Genomic DNA, 24,126 nt, shown 5'->3' on the forward strand with positions numbered 1-24,126 from the left:
GTATGGATTGTGATAAGAGTTGTATGAGCCCCTAATAAAACGATTTAAAAAAAAAAGAAAAAAAATCACATATAAAGGAATCTAAATTACAACAACAAAAAATCTTGGAAAAAGAAAAAAGTTGAGGGACTCACACTCTCTGCCTTCAAAACTTACAACAAAAGTACAGTAATCAAGACTGTGTGGTACCAGTAAAAGAATAGACATATAGATTAATGTAACAGAACTGACAGTCCAGAAACATTTATAGTCAATTAAAGGAGTAAAGAACAGACTTTGCAAAGAATGGTATTAGGACAACTGGATGTCCACATATGAAAGAATCAAGTTGGACCTCTACCATAATCATACTACCTATAAAAATTAACTCAACATTTATCAACAGCCCAAGTTTAAGAACTAACCTATAAAACTATTTGAGGATAATAAAAGAGTAAATCTTTGGGACCTTGTTTTTTTAGATGATGTCAAAAGCCTGAGTGATTAAATAAATTGTATTTCATAAAAGTTTGATTATGCTTTAAAGACACAACTCACAGAGTGGGAGAAAATTATATATATACATTTTCAAGGCCACACAGAGAATATATTTAAGGGGTGTATCCAGAATACATAAGGAACTTTCACAACTAAGCAATTAAGAGACAAATGACCCAACTTAAAAGTAGACAAAGGATATGAATAGCCTCTTCTCCAAAAAAGATAAGCAATAGCCAATAAACACATAAATCCTTACCCCTACGTCAAGGTAATTAGTCTAGTCACTGGGGAAATGCCAGTAAAAACCACAGTGAGATTTATTTATAAAATTGTTCATTGTTGAGTTGGCTCCAACTCACGGTAACCCCACGCACAACGGAATGCAAGGCTGGCTGCTTGGCCCTGCACCATCTTCATCATCGCTGGTACGTTCCAAGTTCACTGTTGGGACCACTGGATCATCTCCGAGTACATTCCAACCCAGGGGGGTTATTTTCTAGTACTATAGTGGGCAATAGTCTTCACAAGTGCTAGGATGGCTATGTAATCAGAAAGATAGTCAATAACAAGTATCGGCATGTATGGGGAGACATTGAATCCTCACTCCTTATTGGTAGCAGAGTAAAATGTCCCAGCTAATATGGAAAATAGTTTGGCAGTTCTTCAAAAGAGTAAACATATGAGGGCAAGTAAAATAGTATTGCTACAAAATCATAGAAACCATTATTAAACAAATTTATCAAAATGTGAAAGTTTTGTTTCTCAGCATATCCTCCTTCAAGGTCTACATACTTCTGAAGGCAGTGTGTCCACTTCTCTAACCCTTTCTTGAATAATTCCATGCACTTGGGTTTACACCATGTCAAAATGGCAGTTTGGGCACCTCGAGGGACTCCACTTGTGTCCTTTCCAATGTTAACGTTGAATTTTGGCGGGGGGTGGGGGGGGAGTCTGAAGGGGCTGATCAGAGATGTAGGGTGGCTGGGGAAGGTTTCCCAACACAATGCTAGTAGCACCGGCCCTGCTAGCTAATGAATGAGCAGGTGCATGGTCATGATGGGAAACCCTTCTCAGGGCAACTTTCCAGGCCTTTCCTCACCAATGCAGCTTTACGCTTAAACCGCTTCCTAACAAGCCCTGATGATTACCCTAAAGAAAAACCTATCAAGAATGTCCTTGGGGGCCCCAAAAGTAGTCATCATAATCTTCTGGGCTGATCTCTAAGCCTTGATGTGGAGCCCAGCCCATCAGATCCCTTTGGAAGCCACTGTTTTGATTGGACCTTTTGTTCTGAAGATACTTTACTGAGACTACGACCAGGTGTATTACTGAAAGGACTTATTGCAGAAACATGCCTAAATAAATTTTGTTTGAAATAGACCCATGCGTGTGTGAATTGGATGGAACCCTAGCAATATCTTTTGACTTCCCCTCACATTTATAGAATTTAGCAATGTTTGGGACATAGTGAGTAGTTAATAAATGGTTATTGAATTAAGGAAGGAATTTTCTCCCTTACTCTTTATGAAAATGATGAATAGTGTTTATCATACTGATTCGTGTGAAGGAACATGATAACGTGGACGATGCCTCCCATCCCTAAGCAACTACTAATCTACCGTCTCTATAAATTTGCCAACTCTGGACATTTCCTCGGTATTATCACACATGATTGCATTTACATGAAGTAGTCTCAGCAGCTAAGTAGAACATACCAAGAGGGCTTGGTTTCATGTTTCTCTCAGAAACATATAGGGAAAAGTTATCTCCCACTGCCCAGAGAAAAACAAGATACATACAAATGTGCCTGGTCAACAGAAATGGGAGTAGTGATCCCAGGAGGGTTGGGGGAACCGATCGCAGTGATTGACATATTAACACACACCCCACCCACCAAGGGGGACAAACAATAGATATGTGGGTGAAGGGAGACAGCAGTCGATGTAAGATATGAAAATAATAATAATTTATCAAGGGTGCACAAGAGTGGGAAGGTGGTGGAAGGAAGGAAGAAAGAGGAGCTGATACCAAGGGTTCAAACAGAAAGTAAATGCTTAGAAAATGATGATGACAAACACGTATAAATATACTTGATGCAACTGATGTATGGATTGTTATAAGAGCTGTAAGAGCTGCCAATAAAATGATCTCAAAAACAAACAAACAAATGTGCCTAGTCCCTGTTCTTCACAACTTTAAAGGAAAAAACCAAGTGGCTGCACTTTCCTTTGGTGTTAGGGTGACCGTAAGTTCCTTCACAGCTGCCAGTCTTTCTCTGCTGTGGTCACCACATCCTCCGGTTGCTAACTTTTCTGCCACTTTTCTCAGCAAAAGGAGACAGCTGAGATAGGCATGTCTGAACTGAAAGTTCACTTTCTCCTTCCCTGTGCCTCCTTCTCCCCGAATCGCTATTAATTTTGAGGCTAAAACTTTCCCTAAGTACACTACACATACGTAAGCAATTGTTGAAAGTGACTCACTAAGAGTGGCCTCTACTTATTGTTTTTGCTCCTTCACCTTTTACTTCTCAGCCACCACATTCTGCCTCTGCCTGTCACTTCACTGAAGCTGCTCTTGCCAAACGTGTAAATAAATTCATTTTCCAGGTTCCTGGATACTTATTCACTAGTTACTTTGACCTTTTTTGTGACACCTTACACTGCACATGATTACATGTAAAAATAATTCTTGAACCTGGGGACCGTGGGTTAGTACTGTTAACACACTAACCAGAAGATTAAAGGTTTGAGTCCACTCAGTGGTGCCTGAAAAGAAAGGTGCAGCGATCTACTTAAAAAACCCAGCCAGTGAAAGCCCTACATAACACAGCTCTCCTCTGATACACCGCAGATCACCCATAGTGGAAAGTGACACAATGGCAGCTGCTAGCATGCTACTGTGACAGAGGCCATATGGCCCACAGGTACTTACTGTCTGGCCCTTTACAGAAAGCTTGCCAAAACACTACTTTCTGGATAATATGCTTTAGTAGAGGCTGGTCCCTCATTCCTATTTCCTAGGGGACTCCTAGTCTTCCTTAAAGATTCATCTCCACACTATAAGGGTGGAGATGTTGGCCAACCAAGGGACAAGGGAACAAGGAGTGGTTCAGGACCAGTGGCAGGGAAGGGATGGGAGGACTGGTAGGGAGTGACCAAGGGCAAAGTAACTGGGAGGGATTACTGAAACCTGAATGAAGGCTGAACATGGTAGAGGGACAGGAGGAAAGTGTGAGGAAATAGAGGAAAGGAATAGGAGGCAAAGGGCATACATAGAGGCCAAATACAGACATGTACATATGTAAATATATTTATGATTATGGGGGAAATAGACCTATGTTCATATATTTATAGGTTTAGTAGTAGGGTAGCAAGTGGACATTGGGCCTCCTTGCGCACATTCCCTTAATACAAGAGCACCTTGCTCAGCTAAACGGTCATTCCATGATACCCACCTTCCAGACATGATTGCTGAAGACAAACGTGTGCATAAGTAAACATGGTGAAGAAAGCTGATGGTGCCCAGCTATCAAAAGATACAGCGTCTGGGGTCTTAAAGGCGTGAAGGCAAACAAGCGGCCATCTAGCTCGGAAGCAACAAAGCCCACATGGAAGCAGCACACCAACATGTGTGATCATGAAGGGCGGAGGGGGCCAGGTTTTAAGCACCACAAAGGTGGGGTGGGGGATCTTATCATCGTGAATGAGGGGAGCATGCGATGGGGGCCCAATGCCCATCTGTAGACAACTGGACATCCCTTGCAGAGGGTTAGTGGGGAGGAGATGAGTCACTCAGGGTTCAGAGTAGCAATAATGAAACTCATAACCTTCCTCTAGTTCTTAAACGCTTCCTCCCCCCAACTATCATGATCCCAACACTACCTTGCAAACCTGGTTAGACCAGAGCGGTACAGATGGGAACTGGAAACACAGGGAATCCAGGAGAGATGAACCCCTCGGGACCAGTGGTGAGAGTGGCGATACCGGGAGGGAAAGGGGGGTGGAAAGGGGGAACCAATCACAGGATCTACATATAACCTTCTCTCTAGAGGATGGGCAACAGAAAAGTAGGTGAAGGGAGATGCCAGGCAGTGTAAGATAAGATAAAATAATAATTTATAAATTATCAAGGGTCCATGAGGGAGGGGGGAGCATGGAGGGAGGGGGGGGAGGGAAAAAAGGAAAATGAGCTGATTCCAGGAACCCAAGCAGAAAGCGAGTTTTGAGAATGATGAGGGCAACGAATGTATAAGTGTGCTTTACACAATTGATGTATGTGTGGATTGTGATGAGTTGTATGAGCCCCAATTCATCTCCACACTGTGCATACATCTCTGACATACCCAGCTAAGTCATTCAATTTTTAATGCCCCCAAAGCACTTAGTATAATTATTTTTCTATGTTGTCCTACACTACTACTGAAATGTAACTAGTTTCTACAAATGTTTGATGTGCTAATGAATTAAAGAGCATATTTTTCTGAAAACCTTAGAAGAGTAAGACATTCCAAATTAGGATATCTAAACTTAGATTTCAGTTGGCTTCTGTAATAGTAAAACTGGTCTTTAGGATTAATCTACCTACTGACATCTTAGTTAAAATGAATAGATTAACTGGCTCTGTCTTGATTCTATGGAAAGTGCTGATGAATGAATGAACTACCACCTAGTTGATTCTGACCCACTGCAACCTCATAAAGCATCTGAGGAACAGCTGGTTGGCTTGAACTGCTAACAGCTCCCAGTGCTTACCTGACTGCATCACCAGTTGTCCCCGATAGGAGGGAGGGACAGGAAAAGCAGAAATCTCTGAATTTTGAGGCTCTTCCCAAGGAGGTAGCTCCAACTGTAGGAAAGGATGGCAGAGGGCCCATATGCGGGGCTGCCCTCAGAGAATGTCAGAGAGATTTTAAATTTTAGTGAGCAGCAGAAACACAAAAGGCAAGGAGGTATGAGAAAACTCCTTCCCAGAGAATGGTGTGCTGCGCCAGGGAGAAAGGACACACGGAGGGGTAGGAGGCCATTAGCTTACTGTAGCCAGTGGTTGCTCCGCTCCCTTTTCGGCTCCTTAACTAGAACTTAACACCCTGGAGCGTAAGGCCAAGCCACAAGGTGTGGAGGTCTTTCACCAGCTTAGATCTGCAGCGGGAACTCACCTGACTACAGAAATTTCACTTGACTCTTATTCATTCAAGGAGCAAAATATTCAAATATAAAATAAGATTCCTTTCTATAATCAAAATCCCCGAGAGCACATTTTTATTTTCTTTCTAACTGAATGCATCATATCAGGGAAAGGGGCTTTGGTTTAAAAACAAAAACAAAAACAAAAACAAAACGCTTTTACTTCAAAGTGGTGGACATGCAGGAGGCCTCAGAACATGACATTTCTCATTTAAGCCAACAGCTAAGGACGGAGCCTAAATTCATCTCAGTCATGTAGGTATGAACGAGGGTAAATGTGCGGGCATCTCTAATGTATACTATATTGTGCTATGGATCATGGAGATCACTGATCCGGCGAAAAGCCATGGAAACATTTTTGGAGTGCCTACTATATGTTAAATCAATACTATTTGTTTTATATGCATCACATCACTTCCTGTAACCTAACGGGAAGGTATTGCCCTCACTTAATACTTAATAATGGAAGTATAGAAAGGTTAAATTAGCCGAGGTTTTTCCCAATTAGCCCAGTAGGAGTTTCACCCACTCAGCATTTGAGTTTTGACTTAATGCTTTCCCAGGCTCCAGCTATTAAATGCTCAGGCTAGCTCTTGCTTTATTTTTTTCCTATTTGCTACTGTCTGGGATTGCTGGTTTTTTTACACTTTTGTTTTGTTCGTTCGGTGGAGCCCACTGCTGATAATAAAGCCAGGATGTCAAGGCAACCTCTGTTCCAATTCAATTCAATCACTAATAACTAGCGCTCTCCACCGTCCCAGGCACTCCCCACCAGAGACAGGGGAGGCCAAGCTGCACATCCATCCAAGCCTGCTCTACTCTCATTCCAGGAGGCCAAATGACAGAGTGCGCACAGCGCTTGGCGATTACCATCACTGGTGAAAACAGCTAGAAAACAGAATTGTTATAAAGGCAGATCCCGCACATCATCTGCTCTCTGACCTGCTCATTCATATACTGCCTCTGTAACAGCTGTTCTTGCCCACTTCCTCCTGTTGCCTGGCCAGCTGTCATTCTGTATGCCCTCAGAAGCACCAAAAACCCACCCAAATGCGCTGCCAGTGAGTTGATTCCAACTCATAGTGACCCTTTATCAGGTCTCTCAGAGACAACCTTTCCAGGAGACAGACAGCCTCATCTTTCTCTCGCAGAACTGATAATGGGTTTGAAATACCAACCGTGTGCCACCAAGACTCCTTTTCCTTCATCTTCCCCTGCAGAGGGGAAATGGCAGCCAAAGCTCTGTGACATATATTGAATACGTAAGGAGCCCTGGTGGCATAACTGGTGATGTGCTGGGTGGCTACTGCAAGATTAGCGGTTCGAAGCCACTAGAGGCTCTCAGGGAGAAAGATGAGGCTTTCCACTCCTGTAAAGATTTATAACCTTGGGAAGCCCCCGGGAGCCATTCTGCTCTGCCCAATGGGGTCCTTATGAGTCAGCGTCATCTCTGTGCCTATGCGTTTGGCTGGTTTAGGAATGGTATATTCTGGGAGAAGGGTAAATATTGCTGGATCAGATGAGACTGGGAGCTGCCAAAGTCTTACTGAAGGGCTATTTCATACTGTCTGAATAGTCCAGTCTTGCTACACATAGCACTTAAATATTACTAATCTATAACTGTGACTGAAAGAGAAAGTACAAATAATGTACTTGTGGAACTAATACCCATCCATCAATTTAAATGGACTTTCTTCATAGTAATCATCAAAGACCTAAGAAACTGCAGGTTTCTAAATCCTCTCAAAAACTGCAAACTGATCGAGAGCTGAATCCATTTTGCTTCTCTTCTCTGTGTACCCACAGATTTACTTCTGTGTGTAGCAAGGGCTATGAGGATGGAGCAATGCTTTATTGTTCTACTTCGGGTCACTATGAGTTTGAACCAACTCAATGGAACCTAAAAACATCTATGTCCCTGTTAGCAAATAAGTTGTATGTAGTCTCCTTTCCAAAATGTAACTTTTCTTTTAGCCAAACAATGAAATGTTATCCCTTCCTCCCCACTACAATTTTTACTTTTAGAAATAACCCCTATTTGTGATAAGTAAGTAAAATTACCAAAAACTCCTATTTTTTTTTCTTGGATTACTTTAGAGGTTTTTGAAGACTTTGGGAAAGTTATTAAATGTTTAAAAAGTCTTAAAAGGAAACAAATGAAAATTAGGTGGAGTATGAGGGAAGGAGCCCTGGTGGTGTAGAGGATTATGTGTTGAGCTGCTAGCCACAAGGTCAGTAGGTCGAACCCACCAGTGGCTCTGGGAGAGAAAGATGAAGCTTTCTCTTCTTGTAAAGCCTGAGAAATATAAAAGGGCAGTTCTACCTTGACCTGTAGAGTCGCTGAGTCGGAATATACTTGATGGCAGTGAGAGATACTAAGAGGGAGCCCAAGCACTCAGCTACTAAGAAAAAGGTTAGTGGTTCAAACACACTGTCCACTCCACAGAAAACAGCTGTGGTAGTCTGCTTCTGCGAAGATTTTAACCTTGGCTTTAATCCTAAAGCCGTATGAGGCCTCTACTCTGCCTGAAAGAGTTGCTATGAGCAGGAATTGATGGGACAGCGACGACGGGTTCACTCAAAGTGAACAGTAGGTTGTTTTTGCATTCTGAAACAGCCACAGCATTCTTTTCTAGGGAAGGGCCCAGATACAGTGTTCAGATTTAAATTTAAAGGAGAGATCAAGGCAGCAAAGATATCTATGGAAAATTATTTTCTGCTTTTCTGGAACAGGGTCAGAACTTCCCATTTTATCTCAAAAATACTTTCCATTGGTGGTGGGGTGGTGGTGGTGGTGGTGGTCTGCTACTTTACGAAAAAGCGGCTTGGTTCCTCTATGTGAATCCGTTTCAGAGGATTGTGCTGGGCTTTCCCTTTTTCTGTCACTTTCCAGAGCCTTCGGGAGGAAAGGGAACAGGAAATATTGTAGAATAATCCAAGTAGCACAGGGATGGCTGGAAATTCATTTTAGGTCTGAAGATTGGTGAAACAACAAACTTGGCTGCAACATATTCATATTGGCTGGGGGTGGTGGTGGTGGTGGTGGTACCCAAACAAAGAGGAAAACGCTCTTTGAAGAGCATGCTAGCTAGCACTTGTGGAAAGTGAGACAACAAAGTCAAGTTTCCTGAACATCAGGAGCAAATCCCTGACTGCACTTACATTCATGAACTAAAACGACACACAACAAAGTGGAGAGGGATATGAAGCTATCGAAACTGTAGAAATCAACACATGAGCAATATCTGACAACCACCGGGGAAAGACAGGGAGATGGGGATGGGATGTTAACAAGCGGGAATCCACTGCTGTTTAATGAGAAGGCTTTCCAGGAGAGTTTAGATTCCGGACTCGGCGGAGTGGCAGCAAGAAGAGTTTAGCAGTGTTCCAGCCAACCACAGGACCACAGCTCAGAGGGGGAGTGAACTGATGATATGAATGGGGCATTGAGTAAGGGAGCCTGAGCGAAGAAGGGGGACTCAATCGTCAGGGAAAACTGGGCCGGTTCAGGGTCCGCTAGTTAAGTTCTCCCAACTAGACAAGGGTTACGGCGGGGCAGGGAGAGGGTCAGATAGAAAAGCACCGCCGTTTCTGCACTTATCTCAAGAGGCAGGTCAAGGACTAGCGCTTGCGTGACCGGGAAACGCTAGCCAACAAGCTTGCCCCGTGAGTGCACACTTTCCAGAGGAGAGGGCCTTTTCGGAGGAAACGCCGCTGCGACATTCCCTGAATTCCTGGCTGGGTACCGCCCGGCGAAAACTGGAAGCGGGACGGGGGTGTCTAGGGCAGGTGTTCCTTGGGTGCAGCATGGACTACCGAGAGATGAGGCTCGGCGGCGGGGCTTAACGACAAGCAGGAGGCGGCGGCTGCAAACCACAGGACTTACCTTGCTGTCATCCATCTCAGCGGGCAGGCCGGCCGGCCCGGCGTCCCCTCCCGAGGCCCTCCCCTGGTTCAGCCGGTCCGGCCCCCGCCCCAGGGGAAGAAGAGGATATGGTTCTGACAGCCTCCTCCTCTTGCCTAACAGCTCGCCTTCCTGATGCCACAGGGACGGGACGAGGGACCAGCTCAGGAATGGCAGAGCGGACCGTGGAGGCGGCCGCAAACGCCTCCCTTCACCGCCGCCGCCGCCTCCTCCCCCTCCATGACAGGCTCTGGGTGTGTTTACAGACGTTCTGGGGAACGGCGGGGACCGGAGGGGGGGGAAGGCGGGGAGAGCCGGGCGCGCGCCGGACCCTTCGGTTTCCGTGCACCGTGGTCTTGTGGGTATTGTAGTTTCCTCGGCCGCAGAGTCTACGCTACTGACAGCAAACGGAACTACAATATCCACGTTGCCCGATAAGGAGCGTCTGTTTTCCGCGTGGCTGCCGGCGCTGAGGGGGCGGGGCCCCGTGGGAAGGAGAACCGACGTTTCCCACGGAGTCCTGGGATATCTCGGCCCCGGAGCTGGGAGGTTAGGCTGGCAGCGGACAGAGGTTGGGGCCGAGCAAGGTAGCTCTAAGGCGGAGCCCTGGGCGCTGGTTTTCGGCGCCTGCTTCTCGGCCCGCCCTCCATTTCTGGAATGCTGCGGAAACTGTAATAGTTTGTTGTTGTTTTATTAAAGGAATAACTAAGAATGTAAAATGGTGCAGCTGCTTTGGGAAGCAGCTTGGCAAGACCTCAACATAGTAAACTTAAGAGTTGTTATATGGTAAACAATTCCACTAAGTGTATACCAAAGAAAAAATGTATGTCCTCACAAAGTCGCACATGAATGCTCATAGCAGCATTATTTATAATAACCTACAAGTGGAAATAACCCAATACACCACTGATGGATGGATGGATAAGCTATTCAGTTATAAACGGAGCGAAGTACTGATGCATTCTACAATGGATATAATTAGAAAAATTGTGTTAAGTGAAAGAAGCCGGTAACAAAAAGCCACAAATTCTGTGATTGGCTTCATTTAAAATGTCCAGAATAGGCACATCTATGAAGAAAGAGAGCAGATTGGTGGTTGCCAATCTGATTCGGGACTGGAATGGGAAATGGGGAGTGAGTTAATGGATAGGGAGTTTTCTTACTGACATGATGGAAATGTTCTACAATAAATAGTCATAATGTTTGCACAATTCTATGAGTATACTAAAACCATTGAATTGTACACGTTGAATAGGTAATTTTTTTAAAAGAACATTTTATTGGGAGCTCTTAGAACTCATTACAATGCATACATCAATTTTATCAGGCATATTTGTACCTATGTTGCCATCCTTCTTTTCTAGACACTTATTTTCTGTTGAGCCCTTGGGATCAGCCCCTCTTTTTTTCCCTCCCTCACCCACACCCTCATGACCCCTTGATAGATTATAAATTATTATTATCATATCTCACACTGACCACTGCCTCCCTTCCCCCATGGTTTCTGTTGTTCTTCCCCTTGGAGGTGGGGTATAGTTATGTGTCCATCCTTGAGATCGCTTCCCCCTTCTTCCCCACCTCTCCTCCCCTTCCCCCTACCTTTCTGGTATCGTTTTTCCCATTCCTGCCTCTTGATTCCGTGTGTCATAAGCTCTTATCTATACCTGTGTACATGTTCCGATCTAGTCTGAAGTGAGAAGCAGCACTGGGGTCATGATAGTGGGGGGTGAGGAAGCCTCAAGGAACCAGAGGAATATTGTATGTTTGTTTCATCAGTGCTTTACTGCACCCTGGTTCTCATCCCTTCCCTGTGACCCCTCTGTGGAGGGATGTTCCATTGTCTACAGATGGGATTTGGGTCTCTGCTTTGACGCCCCTCCTTCTCAACAATATGTTTTTGTTTGTTTGTAATGGTCTTCTGATACCTGTTACCTGACCCGGATAACACCTCATGATGGCACCGGCTGGTGTGCTTCTTCCACGTGGGCCTTGTTGCTTCTCTGCTGGATGGCCATTTGTTTAACTTCAAGACTTTAAGAACCCAGATGCTATTATCTTTTGATAGCCTGGCACCACCCATTTTCTTCACCAAATTTGTTTATGCACCCATTTTATCTTCAGCAATTGTGCCAGGAGGGTGAGCATTACAGAATGCCAGTTTGTTAGAACAAAGTGTGTTTGTATTGAGGGAGGATATGATCAGAAGCCCAAAGTCTGTCTCTTACTTCAGTGTATTGCCATATAAATATATGTACATAGACCAATACTTCTATTTTTATGGGTTGATGTATTTACATATGTACACACCTATGCTTATACCTCTATCCATAGTTTTGCTCCCTAGATCGTTCCTCTGTTTCCTTTAACTTCCTCCTGCCCCACCATCACGTTCCCCCTACTTCCACCTCAGTACTTCCTCTCAGCTAGCTTGCTGTTGTACCAACATGAATTGGTACATTTTTATGGTATGTAGGTTATCTGAATAAAACTGTGTCCTGCCAAATAAAGTCAGTTAGCTTGCTTTTTGTCATTGTTTTAACCTATCTTAAGGCATGAGAATGTGATGGTGTGTTTATTAACATTACTCTCAGGCAGCTCTTTGACTCACATTTCTTCAGAGCCCTCAGATGTGCTGTTTGATTCCTTTGGGTTTCTTGCTAAACCTGTCCAAAATTCAATTGAGGTAACAATAAAAACGCAGGAGATTTGTATTTCAGGTAAACAGGGAGAACGTTATGTATTATATCTTTTAGCCCAAGTGCATCTCGTGCAATATTTTGGACATAATTTTACTAAAGTAATTTATCTGAAGCTCAAATTTAATTGAGACTATTTTAGTTAAGCCCACTGTCTTCCGGTCGATTCCTAGAGAACGGAGTGGAACTGCTGCATAGGGTTTCCAAGATCCTAAATCTTTAAGGAAGCAGACAGTTCCTATTTCTCTCATAGAATGAGTTCGAACCACCAACCTTGCTTGGCTGCCTTCAGCTTAACCCACTGTGCCACTAGACCGCCTTCTACTTCATTTTGTAACCCGAAATTTAGCAATCCTATTAGGAAAGTGGAGCCCTGGGCATTTATCTGCTTACCATGAGGTCAGCAGTTCAACGCCAGTCTCACAGCTGAACAAAGGTCAGGCTTTCTGCTCCTGCAAAGAGTTCCAAACAAACCAACCCAAACTCACTGCCATGCAGTCGTTCAGATTCACCAAGACCCCACAGCCCAGGGTAGAACTGCCCCTGCGAGTTTCCAAGACGATCATCTTTGGGGGTGGGAGGGGCAGAAAGCCCAATCATTCTCCCACTGAGCGCCTGGTAGTTTGCAACAGCTGACCTTGCAGTTAGCACCCCAACTTGTAACCACGATAACATCCTCGGAAATCCACAGGGGCAGTTCTATCCTAGAGGGTCGTTAGTCGGAATGCCCTTGATGCTAGTAGGTACTAGGAAAGTAGGGATCCTTCCCGCGTGCAGTGGTTAAGCGCTCAGCTACTAACCAAGAAGCCTGAAGTTGAAACCAACCATCCCTTGGGGGCTGGGGGCTGGGGGTAGATATGGCAGTTGACTTCCCAAGAGAAACTTTAGAAACCTGTGGGTAGAGGCGCGTCAAAGGTCTGGTAGCTATGCACGTGCCCAGTGCCAAGTGAAGGTTGGCATTACTGAGCAGTTTCTACCAAGCCAGTCACAACCCCACCGCGCTCGGTAACCCTCCACCAGCGCAGTGATGAGGGGCTAGCAGAGCAGGCACTTGCCCCCCACCAAGTCCAGGGGCTCCAGACCAGGCACGGAATGACCAGAAGTGGAACGACAAGTATGAAAGGCGCCTGACTGAGGCAGCAGGACCAGAGAGGGACTGCGTTCCTCCTGACCCAAGGCTGCCACCCACAGTCCATTCATCTTGCAATCGTGGGAGGGGGTGGTGCAATGTAGAGATTGCCCTGGTGCTGGAACTGGGGGAGAGGGGCTCCACCTAGAGACTGTCCTGGGAGCTCGTTACCCTGGTTACTCTCCTAACTCCTAGGCGGTTTCACCGCTAATCGTGAAAATGAGTCGAAGGCACACATCAACAAAGGAAAATTGTGTCTCTGGCTGGCATGGTCTGCATTGTCAGTGGTCGGCAGAGCATCAAGAAACCCCAAACTGCAGTCCTGGCAGCCTGAGGGATGAGGAGCCTGTGGTAGTTACATAATCTGGTGTCAATTTGGCACTTGAGAGGATTAAGAGTAAAGGGGTGGCGTCTAGTCTGTCAATCGGATCATAGCCAGTGAGGCCTCTGTATGGGCATGGCCTTCTCCTGAGAATTCTAGGAATTCCTGGATTTCTTCCTTGGAGGTGGGAGACACTCTCTCTCTCTCTCTCTCTCTCTCCTCACTCCCTTGGAGACTCTACTGACAAAGCTGACTTCCTGCAAGACATCTCTGAGGAGAAGCCACATGGACCTACCCTGATGCTGCCCTGGGAACTGAAGGAGCCACATCTGGAGACCTCTGCCAGTGCTGAGATATTTACAACACCCCTGGATCCAGAAGACTTCCAAACCACTGGCCTGTGGTCATCCTGCATTTCATTGCATGTGTTTCATGAGTCTGAAGAGGCCTTTACAGATTGGTATCGGATATATGGGCTTAATATCAGACTTACGGACTTGATCTGGACTGGGCTGGAATGTTTTCTCAATATTCAACTGCTCTTTTTTTTAGGCATGCAATTGCTCACCTCCTGGAAGGCCATGATCTCAGCAGCCAGGTCTGCGCAGAGAGAGGGAGGAGGAGGCAGGTATATTTCCAATCATGGCATATATACATTTTCAGGGACGTGCAAGCCCCCCTGACTACATCATAATGGGAAGGGGTTGTACAATCAGCATACATCAATTGGAGGGGGACAAGCCAGGGGTACCCATGCAATCGGAAGGGGCAGCACTAAGGGTACACATGTGACAAGAAGGGCGGACCCTAGAGTCAAGATGGCAGCCTAACCTGGGTCCTCCTTGAGTTGGCTGACCTTGCCTCTGGGCTCACCTTCAGGGAGACAATCACTGTCCTTATCAGAAGGGGGTGGGCCTTACGTAGGGTGGGACAGACTATAGAGTCTGATTGCGCTAGATAGCTGATAACCCTCAGGGAGATCACCTCTAAGCAGCTGACCTCCAAGTGTATGGTCATTTACCATGTGTTGCATGCATATATCTGGGGGACAACCTGGGGAAAAACCCTTCTGCATCCCACAAGTACCTCACTACCAGAGTCTATTCCAACTCATAGTTACCCTACAGGACAGTGTAGAACTGCCTCTTTGGGTTTTTGAGGCTGTAAATCATTTTACCAAATCAGAGCCTCATCTTTCACTGGGTGGCAGGTGGGTTCAAAAGGCTGACCTTGAATTACCGACCTTATGATTAGCAGCCCAACTCGTAACCCCACTAGCCACCAGAGCTACTTTGTCAAGCTCTTTGTCAACCTAGCACCTAGGATAAGTTACAAAGTGGGAGCTGCCATTTGAAGTATTACTACTCCAACAAGACAACTTCAAAGGGAGTTTTACAGGAGCCAAGTAAACCTGAGTGACCTTTGTTCAAGGTCTCCCAGCGAGTCCTCAGGGAGAGATGGCAGACTCAGTCACAGGCTTCCCCGTTTTCAGACCTACTTGAGGGGGAACTTCAGAAATATCATGGAAAAGTAGAATAAAAAAGACAATAGAAAATCCCCACAACCTTCTGAAGGCCCGTACAAGTATGACATAACAATGGAAATGTGAACATCGAATAGACATTTAATGACATTAAAGGAGTGACTGCCAAAGTACTTTGAGGGTAATAAGAGCTGAGATTATCTTATCTTTGATACATTTTGAAGTATTCACAGAACAAATGAAAAGACCTTGTGATTTGTCTGTTATCACAGAAGGGTATGGAATAGACTGGGGGTTGCTGGAGGTGGGGGCTGCCTACCATCCTCTGTTCTTCGGACTACTCGGAGGGCTGTTGTGTGTGCTTCTAGTTCTTCCCAATTCAAAATCCAAAAGGGGGATTTGATAAGGTCTGACTCTGCCCCTCTTCCAGGAGGCTCCTCCCATAATTTATAGCATTCATATTGTCCTATTCTCCACCCAAAGGTGGGGGGGGCACCAGAATAGGTCCCGATTGGGGAAATGCTTGGGTGGAGGTCTCCTGGTGGCCTCGAGCTCCTCAGTGACTCAGCGATTTTCGACCCCTGAGCATGCAGCAGAGAACGGATCCAGCCATGCTGGTGTTTGCACTTATTATTACTAGGCTGATATTCCTTCCTGCGCGCCTTGGCCTGGGCTGGCTGAAGAGTGGGAGGCCCCAGGCATTCGGGGCCCCAGCCGTGCAGGAGGCTGAAGCAACCTGCCCCCCAGAAGTGCCGTTGACCTGGCAGCAAGGCCACACATGGGCTCCAAAGACCCGGTCAAGGCAGCCGTGTCCAGTGGCAGGTCACAGCATCCAAGTCTCCCAACTGCTCTTGTATGTAAACCTCTTTCTTAAACATATATGCATATTTATGAATTTGTTTCTCTAGTCAGCCAGGACTAACACATTATGGTACCTTGGGAGTGGGGTACTAGAGAAACAAATCATGACGATGGAGAGTGGATGTTTGTTTGACCTCTGCCTCATGGTAGTGTTTCTTCTATGGCTAGCTGGAGGTCAGATATGGCCATGAAGTTTACTGAGCTGTTTTCTGGAAAGAATATGAGAAGTTAAAGTTTTGATTATCTTGTTTGGTTGTAGTTTTTGGGTATTCGTGTCTCAAATGGTGGAAAGAAAAGTGATTAATGTACATTTTGAGCTCAGAGGTAGAACTCGCCACTTGAATTTCTTGGAGAAAATGACTTAACAGAAGGTCAAAATGGCTGACAGAAAGCATGGATCTGTTTTGATGCTCTCAGAGGCCTCATCCATATTTTTGTATGAATAGAATAGTTTAGATAAGGATTTAGATAAGCTAAATAAGGGTTGAACTTGACTGTTTCAAGAATTGAGTTTAGTGTTTGATTCTACTTTGTTTATACAGATTTCTTTTGCTTATTATTGATATAATAATTAATAGACATGTTTATTTGGAAGTATTAAAGTAGCTTGTAAACCCACTTGCGTCGAGCCATTAATTTTATTTTTAGATGGGTTTAGGACAAGCTTGGAAAGAAGGCTCTGAAAGGATAAGCCCCACCCACTGCTTTGGACCTTTGCATTTGAAAAGACTTTTGCCTAGGGGGCTGTTGACAGATTGAAGAAAAATTTTTGAAGTTTGAACTAGTGGTCTTTGTCAGAAGCCGGAAAAAATCTGAAACCATGAAGAAAACTCCTCTCTAGGACTGAGTTGCCTGTGGCAAGCTGAAATACTTGGTAGGTGACCACCTAGATCCACTTGTTGAGTGGAAGTGGGAGAAATGCAGCAATAAAGAGATGGGTTGAGTTTGGTCACTGACACCTTTGGACCTGGTTGATAAGGAACTAGAGGAGAATACAAGAGCGGGTTGACTGGTCTGAAGTTCATGACCTAGCACAAGCGAGTCAGGCTTTTTGAGAATTTGTGATGGGGCCATGGTCTAAGGCAGTGGTTCTCAACCTGTGGGTTGCAACCCCTTTGGGGGTCAAACGACCCTTTCACAGAGTCATCCAATTCATAACAGTACCAAAATTACAGTTATCAAGTAGCAATGGAAATAATTTTATGGTTGGGGGTCATCACAACATGCAGAACTGTATTAAAGGGTAGCGGCATTAGGAATGTTGAGGACCACTGGTCTAAGGTAAGGCAACCAATGGATACCCTGGTGAGGTTAAGTGAGGCAGCCCACATTGAATTGACCAGAACCGGACCAGATGAAGAGAAAATATTTGAGGCTGTGAACTGGCGCATATTGCTGCAGACTTTATGGATGGCCTGTCCTGATTTGACTTTTCTTATGCATGCAGACTTCACAAGGTTCAAACTGGAATGAAGATTCTTCACATCAAAGAATATGGTTGTCTCCTGGGAGCACTGGGTTGATGTAAGTGAGCAGTACAGAAATTGGATACCCAAAATGGGGCGGATAAAGGCATGAAGTGACTGGCTTACAAACTTTCATAGGGGGGAATTTATTAATAGGATTAAGATGTAGGTGTTACTTAACTGCAATTGTTAGCATAGGATATTTTTGTTTTGTCACATAGAATAATATGTTTAAATGAGGATGGCACATATTGAATAATATGTATTTTAGTTTTATCCTGTTAGGTACAGATATGATTTTATTCTTTGTTTGAACATTATATGTGGCTAAAAAGTTATGTTAAAGTGTCAAATTGACAAGGGGTGGTCTGTGGTAGTTACATAAACTGGTGTAACTTGAAAGGATTAACACTTGAGAGGATTAAGAGTGAAGGGGTGGTGTATAGTCTGTTAATTGGATCATAGTCAATGAGGCCTCTGTGTGGGCATGACCTTCTCCTGAGAATTCTGGGAATTCCTGAATTTCCTCCTTGGAGGCAGGAGACACTTCTTTCTTGGCTCACTCCCTTGGAGACTCTCTACTGACAAAGCTGACTTCTTGTGAGACAAATTCATATACGCATATGCGTATTTATGAATTTGTTTCTCTAGTCAACCTGGACTAACACAGAGCTTTCTCTAGTCTTCTCGGATGATCAAGAACCTGGACGATTAAGGGCTCTCTTCCTCTCATCTATGACTCTTATTTCAATCCCCCGAGAGGCACTTTGCACCTCTAGCCACTTAATTCTCATCCTGAGCCCAGCATGGCCTCAAGTCCACCTCCACAACGTCGTCCTTGCCACTGCCTTCCATTAGGTCAGTTCTCTGCCATCCTCTCCTGCATCCCAGCTACAGTAAAAAAAAAAAAAAAAAAGCGTCTCCATCGGTCATCTGTAATGGTCGGGAGTCCTGCCTTTGGAGGGTCACACTTCTGATAGATAGCAGAAGCACATACATTCAGGAGAGCCAGACGGAGGGGACTGGAATGGGGAGAGTCTTCTTCGGCACTTAGCTCCCTATTTAACTTTTACTAGTGTTTAAAAGTAACAAATACATTCATTCTAGTGGTGGTGGGTTCAGAGTGATGCCAACTTTAACATTCTGTACATTTTAGGTATTATGCAATTAAAATGGAAGTGCATTCACTTTTAAAGTGCATTCACTAAAACTAAAACTTTTATTAAACTTTAAGAATGAAAAATTGACCTGAATCATGTCATAAAATAAGACATTGTGGAGAGAAGAAAATCTTAGGCAGGAGTATTATATAGCTATATGTAACACATTTACCAGAATGGGGAGCAAAGGAGGCAGGCAACAACAAGGGGGATGTTAGACTCTAAAAGACTAAAGCCCCACCATGTAGCTGTCAGCCTGTCATTCTTTAGTGGCTGTGATGCTGAAAACGATGCCACCAGGATTGTAAATACCAGCAGGGTCACCCAAGGTGAAGCAGGTGTCAGTGGACCCGAGACGTGGAGTTAAAAGTCAAAAAGGAAGAGCCTGCTCAGTATATCTCAAGATGAATGAACTAAAGAAAAAAATTCAAGGCTTGAGATGCCGTTCTGAAGAATTCTTTGGGCAAAATATTGAATGACATAGGAAGCACCAAAGGACGATGGAGGTGCTTCCCCTCCGTTGCCCCATTTGTCTCGGGGTTTGAGAGCCCAATTTTACAAAATTGCTTTAAAAAAAGAAGAAGACATTAAGAGAAGGAACTCAGAACCACTGTACTAAAAAGAACCGGCCAGCTTATAACCAACCAATTGAAGAAGTACCATATGGTCCCAAAGCAATGACTCTGAAGGAAGAAGCCCTAACTACACCGAAGATCTTAGGAAAAAACAAGGCTCTGGGAATTGATGGACTATCAATTTACATAATTCAATAGCTGCCGAAGCACTTAAAGCACACTGTAGTCTATGTTATGAAATTTGGAAAACAGATACCTGACCAACTGATTGGAAGAAATCTGTGTTTGTGCCCACTCCAAAGAAAGGTGACCCAACAGAATGCAGAACATCATGACCACATGACATCATTAATGTGACATGCAAGTAAAATTAAAAATGGTGACAGCAGTTCATCAGGAGGGAGCTGTCAGACATTCAAGCTAGATTGAGAAGAGGGCATGGCATAAGGGAGATCATTACGAACGTCATATGGATCTTGGCTGAAAGTAGAGAATACCAGAAAGAGGTTTAACTCACTTCCATTGAGTTAGTCCCTAGGGTCATAGTGACCCTATAGGTCAGAGTAGAAGTGCCCTTGTGGGTTTCCAAGGCGGTAACTGTTTCCTGGAGGAGAAAGCCTTGTCTTTCTTCCAAGGAGCAGCAAGTGGTTTTGAACTGCACAGCTTTCTGTGAGCAGCCCATCTCATACCCAACACGACACCAGGGCTCCCAGAGAAGGTTACTTGTGTTTTATTGACTGTGCAGAGGCACCGGACTCTGAGGACGAAAGCAAACTATGGATAACATTGAGAAGAACGGCAATTCCAGAACACAACATTGTGCTCATGGGCAGCCTGTACAGGGACTAAGATGTGGTTATTTGAATGGAACAAGGGGAAATTACATGGTTTAAAACTAGGGAAGGTGTACATCAGGGTTGTATCCTTTCATCATACTCATTCCCTCTGTATGCTGAGCAAATCATCCAAGAAGCTGCACTGCATGATTGGAGAAAGGTTTGTTAACAGCCTGCGGTATACAGATGACCAAACCTTGCTTGTGGAAAGTGAGCAAGACTGGAAGCACTTGCTGGTAAAGAACAAGGATCACCGTGGATTACAAATTGTGGTAAAGAAAACCCAAATCGTCATGACTGGACCAATAACAACATCATATTAAACAGAGAAAAGATGAAATTTGTTGAAAACTTCATTTTGCATGGACCCATAGTCAATGCTCATGGAAGCAGCAGTCAAGAAATCAAACTGTGTGTTATATTGAGCAAATCTGCTGCACAAGGCCTCTTGAAATGGTTAAAGAGCAAGAACCTGACCCAAGCCATGACACCTTGCCATTTTCTTTCTCTTTTTTTTTTTTGACACCATGCCATTTTTAATCGCCACATAGGCATGTGAAGTCAGGCAGCTCATAAGGAAGACTAAAGCACAATTGATGCATGTGAATTACGGTGTTGTCGAAAAATATTGTACGTGCCACGAACTGCCTGAAGACCAACACATCTGTCTTGGGCAAAGTACAGCCAGAATGCTTCTTGGACAGAAGAATGGACTTTGGACTTGTGATCAGGAGAGCCAGTCCCTGGAAAAGGACATCAGACTTGATCAAGTACAAGGTCAGCAGAAAAAGAGGAAGACCCTGAATGAGGCGGACTGACACAGTGGCTGCAACACTGGGGTCAGTTACAGGAACAACTGTGAGGATCGCGCAGGCCGGGCAGTGCCTTGTCCTGTTGGAATCAGCTCAACGGCATCGAGCGACAAGAACACATAAATGCACGAGACAAAGAACATTCCCGAGTTAGAACCTCTGGTGATAAACAACAAGTCTCGTTTAATATCTGTGTGCTGATCGGCTGAAGTTAAGGGCGTGTTCAGGAAGGTAAGCGAGCAAAGCCCCAACATAACTCGGGGAGAGAAAAAGTGAACAAAGAAGATAGATTTTTTTCAAGGGTGGTGGTGGATGGAGTCCTAAGCTTTGGGGACTGTGAGGACATGCTATTTCCATGGGTGTTCCTACACTACCTTCTCAAAAGGAACTTCTGAAGCACGTGTAATTCCTTTCCTAAATGCACATAGTTTTCACCTCCCCATCTTCCTCATCTCTCCCTGACGACAATCACAAGCACGTGTCTCAGTACTCTCAGACACCCCACAAAGAGGCACTGTTGGCCTGTGCTACAACACGTCTCCACAGCTGCTGTGGAGTCTCTTGTAGTGAACAACAGAGTATGGCACACACCCACTCTCACCAGGTCTGCATGCCCTCCCTCTACTCATTCCTCTCTCCGGTTCCTCTTGCAGCTACCTAAAACACCATAGGTGTCTAAACAGAGCCAAGATAGCCCTCTTTTCCCGGGGCCACATGAGTTCCTGTGGGCACACTTCCCCTGGGAAACATCAGACAGAAAGGAAGCTCATTAAAATAACTTGTTCAGCTCCAGCGGGCTTTCCATGAGCCTGAGTGTATAGAAATCATTCCATCCCTTCCAAACTTCCAGGAGAATTGAAAATTGCTTGATTGGATTTTGGCATGGAGGCTTTTGCTAAATCTAGCTCCAGCACAGTCTAAACGCACCATGGTGCAAAGCAAAGCCAATGAAGAAAAAGAGCAATGTGATCATGAAATTGGCCAGAGTAACTTCTGACCTAGTTCAGTGCGTATATCAGGGAGACCGTGTCCCACAGCCCACCCAGAAGTGGCCATTCATTACTTCTGGCTAATCTTTTAAAAGATCATTGGTTATCTGTGGCTGAGTGATAAAGAGTTTAAAAGGCAGCATTATTTGCACAGCAAATGTGTGCATAGTTCAAATCGTGACACAAGAGACTGAGAAAGGAAAGGAGAATTGTTCAAAGGAAAAAAACAAGAAACAACAACAAACCACTGATTGAAGGGAGGTAGGGGGTGGCATAGGATTAAGTGAGGAGAGTAAGAGAACAAAAATTAACCTTATTAGAAAAACCACAAACAAGGCAGAACAGTACGATATTCTACATTCAGGAATGTCATGGCAAAGTTGATATGTAAATCTGGCACTGGAACAACAGAGTATTATTACTGTTGATATAGTAATCTTCAGAGGTACAGAGAAAAAGTGGGTGGGTCATGTGAAATTCATGAAATGTTTGAGGTGAGCTCACTGTTTGGAGCATGCTGGTTATTTATGTCCCCAATTGATTTTTATAGATAAATATTGCTCAGTAAGTTTTGCTTCCTAACAGTTTGTCTTGCTTTCATGAAGCTATAAAATATTCCATCTCAAGCATTTATTGTTGTTTTGAAGGGATTTTTGCACCGTGCCACCCCTCCTTTGGCCTACACAGACAAATATGCCTCCATTTGCATTCAGCACAGTACCCATTACTTCCTGCCTTGCCCGGGAAGTTCAGAGGCAGGAGCCTAAAGGGACATTTTCAGAGTGAGCACATACTCAGCCTCTGGCCTGTCAGCAAAGGCAAAATAAATACATGTGTACATAAATAACGCCAAGAAAGACTGCCACCGTCTGATGACAAGGAAGGAAAAATAGGTCCAATCAGCATTAAAAATAAGGAAGAGAAAATAAAGCTCGAGGAACCAAAACCTTCCCCGTCCAAATTTTCCCTCACCTCTTCCCCTTCCCCAACATGCTTACAACTTCTCAAATTCAACAACCGCTTTCGGAACCTGGAGACTTCAGGAGAGTTCTCGAATTGTGCTAATGTATTGATTTGACCAACAAACAATGGTTTGAAGCTGATTACCTTTTGGAAGAGACAGCTCTGGCTGTTACTATAGCCAATCACCAGTCCCTGGAGTCAGAATGGGCTGGGGGCAGTGAGGGAGTGTGAGGGGAGAAGGGCATCCCGCTTGGTGAAGGGGAGGGGCAGGCGGGAAGAGGAGGGCCCTCGGGAAGGTGGATCGACGCTGTGGCTGAGACAATGGGCTGGAGCACAGGGGTGGTGAGAATGGCAGGGTTTCACCCTGTTGTACGCAGGCTGCTGCAGGGTCAGAACCGACTTTCCATGGACCCAGAGCAACAACATAAACTTCCTAAGGAGCCCAAGTCACGGTAAGAGCTCAACGTGGCGATTTGAACCAGCTGCCCTCTGGGAGAAAGCGGTGGCAGTCTGCCTTCTGAAAACTACAGCCTTGCAAACCCTATAGGGCAGCTCTTCCCGGCCCCGTGGGGCTGTGACAAGTAGATATCACCCAGATGGCAAATAGGAATGAAGGTACTTCTTTTTCTCTTACCTGCTTCCTAAGGATTATCTTAATATGGGGCTTCGATACAAGAGAAAAGAGGACTATACAGGCATGAAGGACACAAACAAAACAAAAACCCACTCACAGTGACCCTCTAGCTGTGGTGCGCCACCTTTCATACAGTTCCTCATGCCCTGGTGACCCCCAACCATAAAATTATTTTCGTTGCTACTTCATCACTGTCATTTTGCTACTGCTATGAATAGGGTGACCCCTGTGAAAGGTCGTTCGACCCCCAATGGGGTCACACCCCACAGGTTGAGAAGCGCTGCTCTATAGGGTTTCTGAGGCTTACATCTTTACAGGAGCATCATTCGGCATCTTTCTTTCACAGAGCAGTTAGCAGGCCAACGCATAACCCTTCTATGCTACCACGGCTCCTTGGTTTTGAAGGATAGGTGTTCTGAAAAGGACTGGGTGGGCAGGTTTGAATGTTCAGGTGGGGCTCTGTGCATTTAAAGAGCAGTGTATGGAATACATGATCAACTGGGGTGGCAAGAGGGAGATCAGAGAAGGATGAAGAAAGAGTTGAGTGGCCAGTACCATCTTTCACAATGCTGAGGGTTTACCCAACACACACACACACACACACACACACACACACACACACACACACACACG

The 24,126-nt window shown here is 44.9% G+C and overlaps 1 protein-coding gene across 1 annotated transcript in view; it reads right to left on the bottom strand.

Moving 5' to 3' along the window:
- The window catches only part of CREBL2 (cAMP responsive element binding protein like 2), a 25,732-nt gene extending 15,915 nt beyond the window's left edge, over positions 1-9,817 (bottom strand). The window contains exon 1 of the mRNA XM_004716214.2: positions 9,550-9,817. Coding sequence (XP_004716271.1) covers positions 9,550-9,564 — 15 coding nt within the window. The 5' untranslated portion in view covers positions 9,565-9,817. The remainder of the gene's footprint in view (positions 1-9,549) is intronic.
- Between the last annotated feature and the right edge of the window lie 14,309 nt (positions 9,818-24,126).

The sequence above is a fragment of the Echinops telfairi genome, unplaced genomic scaffold (genome assembly GCF_000313985.2).
Source record: "Echinops telfairi isolate 266 unplaced genomic scaffold, ASM31398v2 ScPeMD7_1957;HRSCAF=2489, whole genome shotgun sequence".
Lineage (NCBI taxonomy): Eukaryota > Metazoa > Chordata > Mammalia > Afrosoricida > Tenrecidae > Echinops > Echinops telfairi.